Below are 17,967 nucleotides of genomic sequence, written 5' to 3' on the forward strand. Positions count from 1 at the left end.
AATTCTACAAATCAGCATTTACCAATGAAGAAAATAAATAAATTATATATATCAAATTTGGGTACTGCCTCTGGGACCCACACCTATCTCTAGAATGGGGGCCCCCTAAACCCTGTTCTACCTTTCTCGGCTCCAGCTGCCTCCCGTCCACTTCCTGATTTAGATGGTCAGGAGTTACGAAAACAGCGTAGCTCGCTGGTATACGCGGATTCCATAACTCCAATAGAAGTGAATAGCAGTTACGGAAGCGTAGCACGCGAGCTACGCCATTTCCGTAGCTGCCATTCACTTCTATGGGAGTTCCGGAAACCGCGTATACCAGCGAGCTACGCTGTGTTCATAATTTCCGACCATGTAATCAGGAAGTGGCCGGGAGGCAGAAGGAAGCCGAGAAAGGTAGAACAGGGTTTAGGGGGCCCCCGTTCTAGAGATAGGTGTGGGTCTCAGAGGTGGGACCCGATTCTGACATTTATGGCATATCCGGTGATTATGACATACCGTATTTTTCAGACCATAAGGCTATGTTCACACGGAGTATTTTGGGGGAGGAATATCTGCCTCAAAGCTCCAAACGGAATTTTGAGGCAGATATTCCTCCCCCAAAATACTCCGTGTGAATAGCAATTATCGCGCCGTTTTTCGCCCGCGGCCATTGAGCGCCGCGGGCATAAAACACGCTTTCTCCTGCCTCCCATTGAAGTCAATGGGAGGTCAGAGGCGGAAGCGCCCGAAGATAGGGCATGTCGCTTCTTTTTCCCGCGAGGCAGTTTTACTGCTCGCGGGAAAAAGACGCCGACGCCTCCCATTGAAATCAATGGGAGGCGTTCTCGGGCCGTTTCTGCCGAGCTTTGCGACGCGGTTTCCGCGTCAAAAAACTCGGCAAAAGACCCCGTGTGAACATAGCCTAAGACGCACCCAGGATTTAGACAACAGAAAATAGGAAAACAATTATTTGTTAAAAAATAATTTATTCTGTTTCACCACATTCTGAGAGCCAAAACTTTTTTTTTATATTCTTTATCGATTGATCGGTGTGAGGGCTTATTTTGTTGCGGGACGAAATAATTTAATTTTTTACATTGTGCTTGGGGAAAAGTGGGAAGTTTGTTTTTTTTACACTTTTATCGAACATATTTTTTATTCTTTTATTTTATTAGTTCCCCTAGGGGACTTGAACCAGCGGCCACTTGGTTACATGTATTAGTGAATGGCAGTTACGGAAGCAGCGTATCATGCGAGCTACGCGGTTTCCGTAACTACTGTTCAGTTCTATGGGAGTTACGGAAACCGCGTAGCTCAGCGAGTTACGCTGTTTCAGTAACTCCACATGTAATCAAGTGGCAAGGAAAGCACAAAAAGCCATAACGGGGTTTAGGGGTCCCCGTTCTAGAGATAGGTGCGGGTCCCAGAGGTGGGTCCTGCATCTGACATCTAGGACATATCCTGTGGATAGGTCATAAATGTCCTTCATAGAAAAACCCCTATAAATGCCACGGTCGCTATTGACCACGGCATTTAACTAGTTAAATGGGTTTGTCATAAAACACATGTTGCCCCTATCCACAGGATAGGGGCTACCTGTGAGATCGCTGGGTGTCAGACCGCTGGGACCCCCAGCAATAAGGAGAGCAGGGGAGCGAAAGTCACCCCGAGCGCTACATGAGAAGCCTGGACTTCCGGGTTCTGTGTCCGGCTTATCTGTTCCGCAGCTCCATAGAGATCTATGTGGAGCCGCTCGCGCATGCGCAGAAGAATCCCATTGATCTCTATGAAGCTGCCGGACACAGAACACGGAAGTCACAGTTTCTCATGCAGCGCTCCTGGTGACTTTCGGTCCCCGTTCTTATTGATCACACATGTATCCCCTATCCTGTGGCAAGGGGATACATGTGTTTTATGGCACAAGCCCTTTAAACTGCCAGGAACAGTGAAATTGCTGTTCATGGCCATTAGAGCTGCGTGTCAGAAGCTGACACCTGCAGTGTATGGAGCGGGCTCAGTGCGTGAGCCCGCTCCATACATCACCCTCCCTCCACCTCCATGATGTGCCGGCACGTCATGGGTCGAAAACGGGTTAAGTAATGAAGCGGTCAGGGGGCCCGGTGATGCCGGGTCCCTTGACTGTGGACTATAAGACGCAGGGACTTTTTAGCAAGAATTATTCTTGCTAAAAACTGCGTTTTATAGTCCGAAAAATACGATAAATGTCCATGATGGGAAAACCCTTTTAACGAATAGCATGATTAGTTCCTCCCAGGTGAATGAGGCCATACAAAAAATAACTTTATTACATAGTACAGTCATGTACTAGATTACATTCACATTAATAGGCCTTCCCTAATTTCATTAGAAAAGATTCAAAAGCAACCCTGATGCTAAAGCACGTTCCATCTTAAGACTTAGATTCAGCAATTTGTTGTTTTTTTTTAAAGACCTTTCCGTGTCTCAACCAACCAAATAGAGCAGAGGATTAAAAATACCTGTTCTTGAGCAGCATTGAGCATGGGCTCTTGGATGTCAGTGTACATTCTGCGCAAGGCATTGTAACCTCCAGGAATGCTTTCAAGATTGCTCAAGGCTCTGTCTTGGTTCCTCATCATCTCCTGCATCATTGCTGGATTTCGTGCCAGTTCTAACGTCTAGAAATCAAAGTAAGTAATAAGACCGAAATGGTTTATTGTAAAGAACAAGTGATACGTTAGATAGAATGCTCCTATTGAAACAAATTAGAAACAGGTACGGTCTGGGTGCTTTTGCAAAGCAACAATACTTTGAATACTATAAATTTTCAAAAAGATAAAATAAAAAGTTACTGCTATGGCCCTTGGAGCACTAGAAGTCCCAGCACCAGACAGAATAGAGTTCTCAAATGGGTTCAAATAAAAATCCCAACAGGTGGTTTGTAAGATAAGCAATAGCAAGACAATGAAGGTAGAGAAATTCCACAGCGCTCAATACAAAAGTTTTGCTGAATGGTGATTGCCGTGGAATTTCTCTACCTACATTGCCTGAATACTATGCTGCAGCCACATAAGTTACTTTGCTACAAAGCAGAAGCTACTGTATATGCAGGTTATCTAAAGTTTTTATCCTACGGTCAATATATTATGCAATGATGTATACATGATAGCCCTTGGGCTTTGTTCAAACCCCACAAAATTGCCTGCAACCCCCCTTATATTCCAGCTGCAAAAAGAGAGAGAAAGTCACAATCTAGCAATGGCTGACTGTGGTCAACTTCCGCTCACTGGCTGCTGGGATCGGAAATGCAAGTCCGGCCCTTCATCTCTAGCGACAAGTGGGTCTACAGGAGAGTGCCGATTCAGTGTTGTCCTCCTGCATCTATATTGCTAACAAGGGGAAAACAAACAACAGTATAAAACTACATACTTGTCGCATTATGTCTGGATTATTAAGCATGTGACTGATCTCAGGATTTCGCTGGATTAGTTGCTGCATTTGTGGATTGGCCATGATCAACTGTCTCATTAAGTCAGGGTTAGACAGCATGCTCTGAACAAATGGGTTTTCCATGATCTGAACCATCATCTCAGGATTGGACATGAGCTGTCTTTGCATTTGGCTCTGCAGTTCAGAGAAGTTTGATGCATTCATGCCTAAGCTGCTGAGCCCAGGCAAGCCACCAAGTCCTCCTAAAAAAAAGACACAAAAATAGAAAAGTTAAACCGTTCATAGAACTTCAAATAATTGGTAGAGTGTGTGTGATAGCACAAAAACGGCTGCCAATGCCCTATCTACTAACACATAAAACATTACGGATATCCAATGGATACATGCTACCAATTAAAAACTTGAGACCTTTTTACAGGGGCCAATCAGGTAAACGTGCGCAATTTCGAACATCCGTCCCGATCAGCCGAAACTCGTTTGTCTGTTGATCACCTCTTTTTCGCGGGCATAAAAATCATTGGTTGTCAGCAGCACATACGATAAAACTGTATGTGCCAGAATTATCACATTAACGATGGTTCAGTCATATACACTACAATGATTGCTTCATGTAAAAGGAGCTAAACGAGCGTCGATCAGCTTGCTATATTGTCGATCGCCACTTGTAATCAGCAGAAAAACTGCCCGTGTAAAAGGACTCTAAGGCCTCATGCACACGACCGTAGTGGTGTGCACGGGCCGTTACTTGCAGCTCGGACGGCCGTGGAGCATCACCCGCAAATCACGGGCTGTGCACATGGCTGGGCGCATTCATTTCTATGAGCATAGACCGCAAAACAAGGCCGTAATAAGACATGTCCATTCTTTCTGCGGTCCAGGCTCCTGGGCAATGCACGGACCGTGGAAACCACGGTCGTGTGCATGGGCTCATTGAAATGAACGGGGCCGCAATTCACCCGCAGAATTGCGGGTGAACACCGGCCGCAAAAATAAGTTAGTGTGCATGGGGCCTTAGTCTTAAATAGCTTTCTCTCCAAAATAACTCTAGAGAACACATCAAATAGGGATAGTTCTAGTGTGTCCTTACCCAGGCCAAAAGGGGTACTTGTGGCAGATGTGGTAGTAGAGGTACTGTTAGAGGTCGTAGAGGTGGGTGATGGACTGCTCGGGCTGTTTGGTTGAGAAGAGGCAGTTGCGGTTTGGGTCCTACACAAAGAAAATGACTTTAAACGTAACAAAGAAAACCATATCAAAATCAGTGTTGGAAAACAATAATTTGATATATGTACAAACCTGTTCTGTGTCTTTATGACCAGATGCACAGTGAGCCCGTCATGTATGCCATGCTGACTGAGGGTGTCCTGGTCTTTTAAAATTTTTCCGGCAAATATAAGCACAAGTTGGTCTGCGTTGGACTTAAACCGTTTTGATATATCCTCCTTAAACTTAAAAAAAATAATAAAGTGAGTGACAAATACAACTGGTTTGCATTTTTTGATACCTCTGTTGCGGGTTTTACCTAGCAAATTGCAAAGAGTGTAGGGTTTAAAGGTGGACAGACACATTACAGAACGGTTGGTCAGAAACTCAATCAGTGGACTAATGTTCCTCACAACTCCCCTATAAACATGCGTGGTTGGGCTAAGCGTGAACGTTTGTTTATCGGGGAGAGGGGAATTAGCCGCTGCCACACACCTCTAAGGCCTTATTCACACGACAGGGTCAGAGTCTCGGCCGATAAAAATCGTCAGTTTTGGGCCGTTTTGCATCCGTTTCGATTCCGTTCCGTGTTGCCGTTTTTAACGCGTTTTGCATTAGTTTTTTTTCCCTGACCGTTTAAAATAGGATGAATTAGTAAATTTTTGCCACACACTGCCCTCTGCAGGTAATGCCACACAGCACCCCCCCCCCCCATAGATGGCACCCCGCCTACCTGTCTGTAGATAGCGCAACCGCTCCAGGAGAAGTCCCTGACTTCAATGTCCAAATATGGACAGTGAAGTCAGGGACTTATCCTGGAGCGGAATCCCCGGCCACATCGCCGGGGATTCCGCTTCAGAAGTCCCTGACTTCACTGTGTTCATATATGGACACAGTGAAGTCAGGGACTTCTGCTGGAGCAGAATCCCCAATCCCCGGCCACAGCGTTGCCGTAGTTGAGGCCGGGGATTGGGGATACCGCTCCTACAGACAGCAAAAAAATAACAAAATACCCTCCTCCTCACATGCACTTCACACTGTGGGGAGGAGAAGGAGAGAGCGCAAGCGACGGAAGACACGGCCGTCACTTGGAGCACATTCAAGTGATGGCTGTATATTACCCGACCCCATAGACTTCTATGGGGGCCGGGAGAACAGCCGAAAATGGGGCATGTCCCATTTTTTGACGGCCGGGTTTCCCGGTCCGTAAAAAAAAAAAAAAAAACGGTCGTGTGAATAGCCCCATTAGGGGTCTATTGTTGCTACTGCAGCCGTGTGACGGACGTTTTTTTGAACGGCTGTCACACGGTCCCGGGAAAACCTGTCGGGGGCATAAGGGAATAGGAAATGCCGATAGACACATCAGATAGTCAGTCGTTCCCACCTAAATTGTCAGGTTTGGCCCAAGTTTTGTCTAATGTGTATGCTGGCACTTTAATGCTAGCCATAGACATATTATATATATGCAGACAGATCAAGCCAATTTTGATGGACTCTGCCAGTTATCGAATGTCAATTTGTCACCATACACATTGCATTGCCCTGGGACCCCACAAAAGTTAGCTGGATCAGACAAATATTCCATATTTATGGCTGCCCTGCAAAATAAAAATAAATGAACAAGCAGTGTAGCATGTGAAAAGGTCATGGTAAATGACTTTTTACACAAATACTTTAAAATATTGTAAACTGGACATCTTCACAACGGATGGATGCAGAGAGATAGAAAGAGAATTTATCAGGCTGGACTACTCCAAAAGAATCAGCATCAAAAACATACAAAAAGGTATCTGTAGAGTAATAAAGAAAAACAAAACAACACAGTCTTAACAGAGAGAGAAGGTGAGGCTAGGTGGCATGCTATAGAACAGAATCAATATATGCCACTTTGACCGATAGACTTCATTGCTACCTGAAAACCTTAAGAAAAACTGAAAATAAAGGAAAAGAGAAAGATCTATCATGGAGATTCCAGATTCTTACATTTGCTGACTACATACATAGACAGGTAGAGCTTTATCTGAAACTGCAGCAAGAGAGACACCGTCATCTGTGCTGTGTAATTCTAGGTAAACAAGAGCTTAAACTAAGGGTATGTTAACACAGGGCAGATATGGTGTGTAAAAGTATACAGCATATCCGCCCTTGATGCCGCAGGGAACTCCGGCCAAAAAAATAAATAAAAAACACCAAAAATTGTGGTGCAGTTTTTAGGCCAGAATATCCGCCGCGGAAAGTAGCACATTAAAAAAAAAAAAAAAAAGTCTATACTTACCCGTAGCCATGACAGTTCTGGGCAAGCGAGTTTGTTTTTTTTATTCCCGAGTTGTGTTTTTTGCGGTGGAAAAGCTATTTGTTGCAGGTTTTACCTCCTCATTACATTTAGGCTATGTTCACACGGAGTATTTTGCCGAGTTTTTTGACGCGGAAACCGCGTCGCAAAACTCGGCAAAAACAGCCCGAGAACGCCTCCCATTGATTTCAATGGGAGGCGTCGGCGTCTTTTTCCCGCGAGCAGTAAAACTGCCTCGCGGGAAAAAGAAGTGACATGCCCTATCTTCGGGCGCTTCCGCCTCTGACCTCCCATTGACTTCAATGGGAGGCAGAGAAAGCGTATCTCACGCTGTTTTATGCCCGCGGCGCTCAATGGCCGCGGGCGAAAAACGGCGCGAAAATCGGCGTGCAGGGAGAGGAATATCTGCCTCAAACTTCCAAACTGAATTTTGAGGCAGATATTCCTCCTGCAAAATACCCCGTGTGAACATAGCCTTAACCTGGAAAACCTGCAACAGAAAAGCAGCGACTCCGTGTCAATTTAAGAACGTTATTTTACGCAGCTTGTTGATGAGATTTGTTCAAATCTCATACACTCTGCTGCTACTGCAATACGCTGCAGATTTTCCACAATGAAATCCGTTGCGGAAAATGCAAATTGTTTACGCTATATGTGAACCCGGCGTAAAGCTCCCAACAAAGCAGGCAACTTTTGGAATTGTTGCTATGTTTGTTTAGAAATCATTTTAACTCCTTAATGACTGCCCACCGTCTTTTGACAGCAGGCGGTGCAGGTCCCCAGCCTACGACGTCGTCTTTTGGCGTCGCTGTAGATGAGGCTGATGAGCGCTCGTGTGAAGGTTCATCCTCTAAGCAGCTATAACGAACAGCTCCTCATCTCAGAGAAGCCTCCTGAACACAGCTGGGGGTCGGAAAACATTCGGACCCCAGCAGTTCAACCCTTTGATTGCAGCGGTTCGTGACCGCTGCATGATCAAAGAGAATTCCCCTCTTTGATCACATCACCGGGATTTCGGTGATGTGATCAAACACCGGGGAATCCCTCTGCAGTCAGCCCTGTGTCATAGTGACAGAGTATAATGTAGTAGCATACAAGAGTATGCTACCATAAATGTTAGCGGTTTCACTTTTTTTTTGTCCCACTAGGAGACTTCACTTTGCGATCTTCTGATTGACAGGCATGAATGCTTTGGTATACTACGTATACCAAAACGTATCTGCAGTGTAAAACTGACCAGCAATGCCTCTAGCAGTTGCTGAAGGCAGACCTGGGGGCCTTTGTTAGGCCCCACCTGCCATGGAAACTTATCGGCGCCCTGCGACCTCGTCACATGTGTGACGACGGGATGACAGAGGGAGCTCCCTCCCTCTGTCAAACATTAGATGTCGCGGTTGCTATTGACAGCGGCATCTGAGGGGTTAAACCGACAGAATCGGAGAGCTCTTCAATTTCCGGTAGTTGCGACAGGAGCCTGGCTAGGTATAAAAAATGTGCACCTGATCTCCTGTCGCTGATCTCGTGGGTACAGTGGCAATACCCACGAGATAAGAGCAATGGATATATGTCATGATGCTGGAGCTAGCACCTGCTTGTGATGGACATATCAGTCATTCGTCATTAAGGGAGTTTAAATTAAGTGGAGGTGACATTTATAAATGTCATTTTTTTTTTGCAAATATTAATTCTTCTAAATTGCTCAAAATTTATTTTATTTTTTCAAAAGTGCTGCCAAAATAGAGTAAAGAGATGGAAATATATAATTAAAAAAAAAAAAAAAGTATACAGTACATATGTACCATATTGCAGTTCCAAATAGGGAAACATTTACCATTACCATTAAAATAAAGTACAACATGTGGCGAAAAAACAATGTCAGAATTACTTGGATATGCAAAACTATAGCAGAGTTATTCTCTGATAAAGTCAGACATACCAGATATGACAAATTTGGCTTGGTCATAAGGTCCAAACAAGCTTGGTCGTTAAGGGGTTAAAGAATGTATGATAGTGCTGAAAACCCATCATCACATTGCTTTACTGAATGAATTACACTTAGGGTATGTTCACACGACCATGTTACGTCCGTAATTGACGGAAGTATTTCGGCCGCAAGTCCCGGACCGAACACAGTGCAGGGAGCTGGGCTCCTAGCATCATAGTTATATACGATGCTAGGAGTCCCTGCCTCGCTGCAGGACAACTGTCCCGTACTGTAATCATGTTTACAGTACGGGACAGTAGTTCCACGGAGAGGCAGGGATTCTTAGCGTCGTACATAACCATGATGCTAGGAGCCCAGCTCCCTGCACGGTGTTCGGTCCGGGACGTGCGGCCGAAATACATTCGTCAATTACGGACCTCGTGTGAACATACCCTACCCGTGTTAACATTAAAATGTAGCTAAACGTTTGACAAGCTTCTGACCCCCACCAATCTCTAAAACTAAGCAGCTGAAGCGCTCGGGTGAGCGCTCAGCCGCTTAATTTCTGTTAGGCCTTATTCACACAAACGTCAATGGGTGCGTGCAAATCGCGCACGGCACACGGAAGCACTTCCGGGTGCCGCTCGTGATTCACGCAACAGTAGTAAAAACTATGAATGAAAACAGAACACCTCGTGGTTTTCTGTTTGTAAACCGTGTCATAATGATGCCGGCTGAGCGAAAATCACGCAGCCACGCACCATATGCTGAGGACACACGGACCTTTTGCACATACAAAATGGTCACGTCCGGGTGAATAAGGCCTTAGTCTTTTTCCAGAAAGCCGATGTATCGGAGTAAGGGCTCAGACTCAATTGAGCCTGTACTCCGATACACTGATTTCCGGAATAAGCCGAACAGACATGAAGCGGCTGAGCGCTCTCACGAGCGTTTCAGCTGCCTCGTTTTAGTGATTGGTGGGTGTCTCAGTGCTCGGACCCCCACCAATCAAAACTTCTGACATGTCAGAAGCTGGTCAAACGTTTAGCTACACTTTAACCCCTTCCCGACATCCGCCATATATATACGGCACACGCCGGGTGGGGGAATATGGAGCGGGCTCACGGACTGAGAGCGCTCCATAGAGCGAGTGTGTCGGCTGTGTGTTACAGCGGCGAGATGTCGGGGGGAGCCGTTTGTTGGCACGGCTGCCTGGGGGCCTGACGAAGTCTCCCAGGCCCGCCATCTTTGTACTCCTATGAAGCTCTGCCTCCGGCAGGGCTTCATAGCAGACTGTCAGAATCGCAATATATTAGTATTGCAGTATATCGTGCAAGCGATCTAACGATCGCTGGTTAAAGTCCCCTAAGGGGGACAAGTAAAACAAGTAAAAAAAAAAAAGTCAAAATTTAATTTAAAAAAAAAAAAAAACCTTTTCCCTCAAGCACAATGTAAAAAAATTAAAATTAAAAGCTAACATAACTGGTATCGACACTTCCGTAAATCTGAACTATTACAATATATCATTATTTAGTCCGCACGGTGAACGCCGTAAAAAATTAAAAAACATCAGAATTGCCGTTTTTGGTCCCTTCTCCCACAAAAATTGAAATAAGAAAATAAAAAAAAAGTCTCACGTACCCCAAAATGGTACCAATATAAACTGCAGCTCTCCCCGCAAAAAATAAGCCATCACACGGCTAAATCGTCAGAAAAATAAAGACGTTATGGCTCTCAGAATGTGGCAACAAAACTGGAACTAGAATGGAGAGCGGAATCCCCTGCCAGAGCGGGCCGGGGACACCTCTCATAGACTGAGCCCCTGACGTCTCTGTCCATATATGGACAGTGAGGTCAAGATAGCGGAATGCCCTGCCAGAGCAGATGGGGGATTCGGCTCATGGAGAAGCCCCCAGAGTCACTCTCCATATATGGACAGTGACATCAAGGTGTTACTCCTGGAGCGGAACATCCTGCCAAAGCGGGGCCTGCCCACCAGGGATTCCACTCCTACAGGGAGCTACAGTGGCGTGCCATCTACGGGGGATAGGCGGGGTGCTTGCTATCTTCAGGCAGGAGGGTGCGATCTACATGGAGGGGTGCTAGCTACAAGACTGAAGTCCCCGGCCAGAGATCTTGCGATGCTCTGGTCGGGGATTCAATTGTTGAAAGCACGTCATGACTGACCTATGGACAAAAAGACCCTCACTGGGGTCGAAACGTCGCTTTTTAAGGTGAAATAAAGACATCTTTTTTTTTTTGATACCTGGATAACGAGTGTGCTGCAGTTTTTTCTACCTTCTTCTATGGACAGTAATGTCAAGGGCTTCCCCAGGCTCAGAACTCTGCAAGGATCAGTTTTAACCAGCTGTTACAGGGATAGTTTCCTAAAAAACAGCCTGTAAAAACTGATCTATGGACTTCTATGGGAGCCGTCTGTCCGTGAAAACGGACAAAAATAGGATATGTCCTATTTTTTGATGGCCAATATTCATGACAACATTTGTCTATCTATTTAATTGAATAAACAGCGACTTTGGCCACGACACAGGTCTCCCAGCCATAGATCACATTGTCCTGTAGCCTACACTGCAAGTACTGACAGCCAATGTGGTCGTGTCATTGTAATTTTACTTGCAATGTAGGCTACGGAACAAATCTATTATTGGCCACGTGACCGGTGTCATGGCCAAAGTTGCTGTGTAGCCCCGGCCTGAAACTACACTATATCAATAGATATAGGAGATAATTATAACCTTTATTTGTAGGACACAAAAAAAAATCCACTTTTAGAAAAAGATATTGTAATTATCATGATCTACCTAAACGAGGATTTTTCGTGTCTATTTCTATCTCTCTCATATATATTGATGTTATGAACTTAGATAGGAATGGTAACAGCTCGTCTGACACGCAGGACCCGTCACAGACCCCATCAGTCCTGCTGACCTGACAAGTACAGATTTCAGCGCAAGATACAGCTGCTTTGTATACAGGATACAAAGCAGCTGCATCTCAAAAAGTTTTTTTTTTTTTTTTTTCTTTCCCAAAAGGTGTACATAGTCTTTAATAGGGGTTTTCCAATCTTGGACAATTATGGCATATCCACAGGATATGCCATAAAAGTACGATAGGTGCGGGTTCCAGAGGTGGGACCTGCATCTATTTCTATAAAGGGGCCCCCTAAACCCTGTTCTAGCTTACTCTGCTCCGCTGATTCCCAGACACTTCCTGGTTAAGTGGTCGGGAGTTACGGAAACAGCAGAGTGCTCGCTCATATACGCGGTTTCCGTAACTCCCATAGATGTGAATGGGAATTACTAAAACAGCGTAGCACGCCGAGCTTCACTGTCTCCAGAACTCTGTCGTTCGGAAACTCACAATCACTTCTATGGAGTTACAGAAACAGCATAGCTCAGTGAGCTCGGCGGTTTCCATAACTCCCGACCACCTAACCAGGAAGTGGCCAAGATGCAGAGTAAGCTAGAATGGGGTTTAGGGGGCCCCGTTCTATCTGACTTTAAGGACATATCCTGTGGATTGTCCATAATTGTCCAAGATGGGAAAAACCCTTTAAGCTGGCTATAGACATTAGATCAAAGTCACTGTACCTGCCAACTTCAGCTGAAAATCTAATGTTTGTGGACCTCCTGACTGTTCCCCCGACTGTTCCCCCGATATATGCAATCGGAAAAAAAAAGGAATTGCCCGTACTCCACTACGAGCCTATACGCCGCTACATTGGCTTTTCGGAAAAAGCTGAACAAAACCGAAGCGGCTGAGCACTTATACGAGCACTTCTGCTGCTTTGTTTTAGCGACTAGTGGGGGTCTCAGTGCTCGGACTCCCACCAATCAAAACTTCTCACATGTCACTATAACATGTCAGAAGTTTGATGAACGTTTAGTTACCCTTTATGGGCTCATTCAGACAAACGTGAATGTAGTCCGTGTGATGGTCGTTAAAACAACGGCTGTCACACGGACTCAAGTATTTTAATGGGGCCATTCACACGACCGTTGTTTCAACGGAGCGTGTGAAGGGCGTGAAATAAATAGGACAGGTCCTTATGTCCTGCGTATCACGCATTCCTCCATAGACTCTAGTCTATGAGGGATCCATGACAACACGTCCTGCATGGGTGAACCTCGGATGTGAAAAACTGCAATTTTTCATGTCCGAGGCTAGTTACGTTTATCTGAATGTAGCCTAAAGGATTATTCTTATCTAGGACATATATGGCATATCCTGTGGATGTGCCATAAATGTCAAAGGTGGGTATAAACCATTTAAGCAAGGGCCCATTTACACAGGCTAATTATCAGGAAAACGAGCGTTCACAAAACGCTCGTTCCCGATGATGGCTGATTGTATCGATTAGGCAGCATAAAACATTATTGTTGGCAGCACATTCTCCTTGTGTAAACAGGGAACCGTGCCGCCGACACGATAGGAACGTATGGGAATGAGTGATCAGAGTAACGAGCGCTGGTCCCCATACATAGCTCCTTGTGAAACGAGCTGTCTCATTGATCGCCACTTGTTTACACGGCCCCTGGCGGGCCGTGTAATAGGACGTTAACCCTGACTGTATTCTGGTGGATTGGTTAGGATGTGACTAATATATATATATATAGCACTATTACATTCACAGAGAAGACCAGGTGAAAACTTTTAAGGTTAGTATATTGTTGAAAGTTTTGTCTTTACGATTTTTGGCTCATATGGATTTGCGGTTATAGGGTTTAAATAGGACCTGTCAGTTCTCCTGAAATGTCAGTTTTAGTAAATACTTGCATTTCCCATAACAATGCCATACAATCTCTGCATTGTGCCATTCTTATGTTATTGCTCCTAGAAATTTATAAATAAAAATTAGCAACTGGGTGTTACCAATCTCCTTGTCAATGCCGTGTAACACTACACACTGACACTGTAAAATCATTGCTGCCTGTCTTAAGTTGGGTTCACACGGTGCGTTTTTTTGCTTTGGTAGATGAACCCCCATGTCTCTTAATGGGCATTCATCAGCTAAAAAACAAAACAAAAAAAAAAAACGGAACAAGAACGCATGTGTAAACCCAGCCTCAGACTCTGTAGGGACGCACCTTGACAAGAGAAATGGTAACGCCCAGTTGCCAATTTATACACTTCCAGGAGGAACAACAGAGGCACAGCAAAACACACAGTTCCAAGAAAAGATTCTCTAGAATCAATTTTTCATGGGGAATGTGATTTAGTAAAAAAAAAAAGAAGCCAGGAGAGGTGACAGGTCCTTTTTAAAAAGTGATTAGTTGTGAGAAAAACCATGAAATATATTTAACCGACACCTGTCTATTGCCCAGCACAGTGTCGTGTACCCCCCGCCCCATAACATGAGCGTGGCAGCCAATCCTTGTGTACGGTGCGAAGACCAGCAGCGATTGGCTGCCATGCTCAGGTAATGGGGACCAGTTTCTTGCTCTTAGAGAACCCCCTATATTGACAGTGTTGGAGGCTTACATAAGTGACACTAATGCTCACACTACCGCCTGCCAGCGAGGTAAAAGTTCAAAGACCACAAATCCCTTTACGTATAAACTGAGCACTGCTACATGTTACCACCCATGACTGGAATGCTTGGTGAATTATTATTCCCATCTGATTGCCCAATAGATATGACAAACTGCTCTCAACCAAGATACCAAGCAGGACAACCAAAGGAGGAGATCTCAATCAGATTGAAGACCGTTCAGAGCATTACCGATAATCTTGTCTACGGTCACACACACTGACCCGAGCAATGAGACGCTGACGGCAAGCTCACCTCTCTGACACTGCTGTTCTCAGGGACAGCAAACTCTTCCTTCTCCTTAGGAGTCTTTACTGTCACTTTAACAATCCGGGGGGAGTCGGAGGAACTGGAGGAAGGGGTGCTGGAAGAAGTTGGGGAGTCCGACATGACGCCAGTAGGACTGAGGAGCGAGAATGCAGACCGGTCGGGGCGTCAGGAGCTGAATACAAAGCCGGCCAGACAGCGTTATGTATGCGACGGTAATGGAGACGTACGGCTCAGCTGCTATACATGTGTGAGGATCCTGGCCGGCTCACGGGTGGTGCTGGCGCAACTCAGGCCGCACTAAGAGCGCTTCCTCATACCACAGCGTCACAGCGACGTCACCACCGGGAACTCTGGGAGCCAGTCAGCAGCCGGCCTTACTGTACCACACGATAGCCTCTTAGTGTGCACTTCCACCGGTATAACGTGAGGGGAGCGGTGACCTACAGCAGCCCTCACAGCGAATTAACATTAAACTACCATCTTCTACAAGTAACCGACCGGATTGCTCGCTGGCGCGCTTTGATGACGTAAGCACTGCCTTAGAAACTGCTAGAACAGAACGCTGGAGTTCCATAAACACTAGAGGGTTCGCTGCTTACCTCCACCTTATGTGTCGCCGCCCAGTGATACCACGGCCATTTTGACGGTTTGGAAAAAAAAGTACAATACGCAAAGTGTAGTTTACTATTATAATTTAGTGACAGAAATCTTCAATATAAAATGTATGACAACTGTAGTCGGGTTTAGAGCCATTTTAGAATTAGGAATTCCAAATTATATTGTTTATGGCAATTTGGAAATTTGACAAAGGCTCTCAGGTTTTTGACGGCTGTTGCTAGAGAGTTTATCATCTTGTTTTTTTTTGTTTGTTTGTTTTTTTACCCTATTAAAACGTTAGGGAACACCGGGATCCGTACCTACATTTGATTAAAAAAGACGTAGGGAGAGCGGATCTCCCAAAGATGTAATTAAATCAGCCGTACCGCCATACAATGTCTAACGCCCCCTCGCCTGCCCCAGATGGGATTATTACGATAACCGCTCCCTAGTATAAGGCCGGATTTACACGAGCGTGTGCGTTTTGCGCGCGCAAAAAATGTGGCGTTTTGCGCGCGCAAAAGGCACTTAACAGCTCCGTGTGTCAGCCGCGTATGATTCGCGGCTGCGTGATTTTCGCGCAGCCGCCATCATTATGACACTCTGTATGTTTGTAAACAGAAAAGCACGTGGTGCTTTTCTGTTTTCAGTCATAGTTTTTACTGCTGTTGCACGAATCACGCGCAGCACACGGAACTGCTTCCGTGTGCTACGCGTGATTTTCACGAACCCATTGACTTCAATGGGTGCGTGATGCGCGAACAACGCACAAATATAGGACATGTCGTGAGTTTTACGCAGCGGACACACGCTGCGTGAAACTCATGGACAGTCTGCACGGCCCCATATACTAACATAGGTCCGTGCGAGGCGCGTGAAAATGACGCGTGTTGCACGGACGTATATCATGTTCGTCTAAATAAGCCCTAATACTTTAAAACAGTGAAGGACTCCTGGACTTCATGAAGTCTGTCTGACGGGTGGTCAGTCACTGAAGAATAGCACTGTGTGGCACTGACCCATACCATTCAACATTCTGACTACTAAAATAAGTACCAGCCTCCCTAACATACACATGCAGCAGATTTTTCACTTACCACAAGCGGGCAAGCCACAGTGCTCACATAGTAGTCACAGTACCCCATAATATACCTATAGTGCACCCAAAAGGAACTATTGGTGCCCTTATTGCATACCTCCCAACTTTTGAATCTTGAAAAGAGGGACATTTTAAGCCACGCCCCCTAACAGCGGCCGATATCTCGCAGATATCTTGCATAAACACTTCAAATCACGCCCAGCTCCTCCTTCAAATAACAAGAGCATATTCTCACTGCGGATCTCTAGACTTACAAAAAAAACTATATGGATATTATAAATATTATGGATCCGGTTACATCTTCTTTATTTTAGTTTTCGTAACTTGGGTATAACATTTGTTTTTGCTTTGTTTGCATCTATTGAGTATGATATGTGATAGATAGATAGATAGATAGATAGATAGATAGATAGATAGATAGATAGATAGATAGATAGATAGATAGATAGATAGATAGATAGATAGATAGATAGATAGATAGATAGATAGATAGAATGTCCACCATCCAGCAGCACCAGCCAGGAATATAGGTGGGTGCACGTCCCAGGAGCCCGATCACCGCTCCCAGATCCTCAATATTCGTCCAATTGGAGTGCTGTCTCTTATTGGACGAATAGATAGATAGATAGATAGATAGATTATGCAAATGTTATTTTTCGCTGATTTTCCTAAATAGTCGATGCAAATGACAGTCAGTATAATCTTCAAGCCATCAACCGTTGGAGTATAATGCAAATTTTATTGAACAAATCTCCTAACGATAACAGATTTTTTTTTAGAAGTTAAAAACTCAAAATGTACTGTTTCAAATTATTATGCACAACAGAGATGAAAACATTTTAAAGGTTGTAAAGAGAACTAAAATGGTAATTTGTTGAATTTGCAGCATCAGGAGGTCATATTTACAGAAATCAAAAGCTCTTTCAATCAAAAAAAACTTAACAGGCCAGGTTACATGTTATCATAGGACCCCTTCTTTCATATCACCTTCACAATTCTTGCATCCATTGAATTTGTGAGTATTTGGACAGTTTCTGCTTGAATATCTTTGCAGGATGTCAGAATAGCCTCCCAGAGCTTCTGTTTTGATGTGAGCTGCCTCCCACCCTCATAGATATTTTGCTTGAGGATGCTCCAAAGGTTCTCAATAGGGTTGAGGTCAGGGGAACATGGGGGCCACACCATGAGTTTCTCTCCTTTCATGCCCATAGCAGCCAATGACACAGAGGTATTCTTTGCAGCATGAGATGGTGCATTGTCACTCATGAAGATAATTTTGCTACGGAAGGCACGGTTCTTCTTTTTGTACCACGGAAGAAAGTGGTCAGTAATAAACTCTACGTACTTTGCAGAGGTCATTTTCACACCGTCAGGGAACCTAAAGGGGCCTACCAGCTCTCTCCCCATGATTCCAGCCCAAAACATGACTCTGCCGCCTCCTTGCTGACGTCGCAGCCTTGTTGGGACATGGTGGCCATTCACCAACCATCCACTACTCCATCCATCTCGACCATCCAGGGTTGCACGGCACTCATCAGTAAACAACACGGTTTGAAAATCAGTCTTCATGTATTTCTGAGCCCACTGCAACCGTTTCTGCTTGTGAGCATTGTTTAGGGGTG

At 45.0% G+C, this 17,967-nt stretch overlaps 1 protein-coding gene across 4 annotated transcripts in view; it reads right to left on the minus strand.

The window, feature by feature from the left end:
- The window catches only part of UBQLN1 (ubiquilin 1), a 37,643-nt gene extending 22,462 nt beyond the window's left edge, over positions 1 to 15,181 (minus strand). For 2 of the 4 annotated variants that reach the window (XM_075828523.1, XM_075828514.1), the window contains exons 1-4: positions 14,635 to 15,181; positions 4,499 to 4,856; positions 3,391 to 3,653; positions 2,481 to 2,639 (exon numbers count right to left, since the gene is read on the minus strand). In XM_075828523.1, coding sequence (XP_075684638.1) covers positions 2,481 to 2,639; positions 3,391 to 3,653; positions 4,499 to 4,856; positions 14,635 to 14,769 — 915 coding nt within the window. In that variant the 5' untranslated portion in view covers positions 14,770 to 15,181. The remainder of the gene's footprint in view (positions 1 to 2,480; positions 2,640 to 3,390; positions 3,654 to 4,498; positions 4,857 to 14,634) is intronic. The other 2 variants (XM_075828529.1, XM_075828527.1) reach the window with 2 other exon arrangements.
- Positions 15,182 to 17,967: the final 2,786 nt, after the last annotated feature.

Source organism: Rhinoderma darwinii, chromosome 1, assembly GCF_050947455.1.
Source record: "Rhinoderma darwinii isolate aRhiDar2 chromosome 1, aRhiDar2.hap1, whole genome shotgun sequence".
In the NCBI taxonomy this organism is placed as follows: Eukaryota; Metazoa; Chordata; class Amphibia; order Anura; family Rhinodermatidae; genus Rhinoderma; species Rhinoderma darwinii.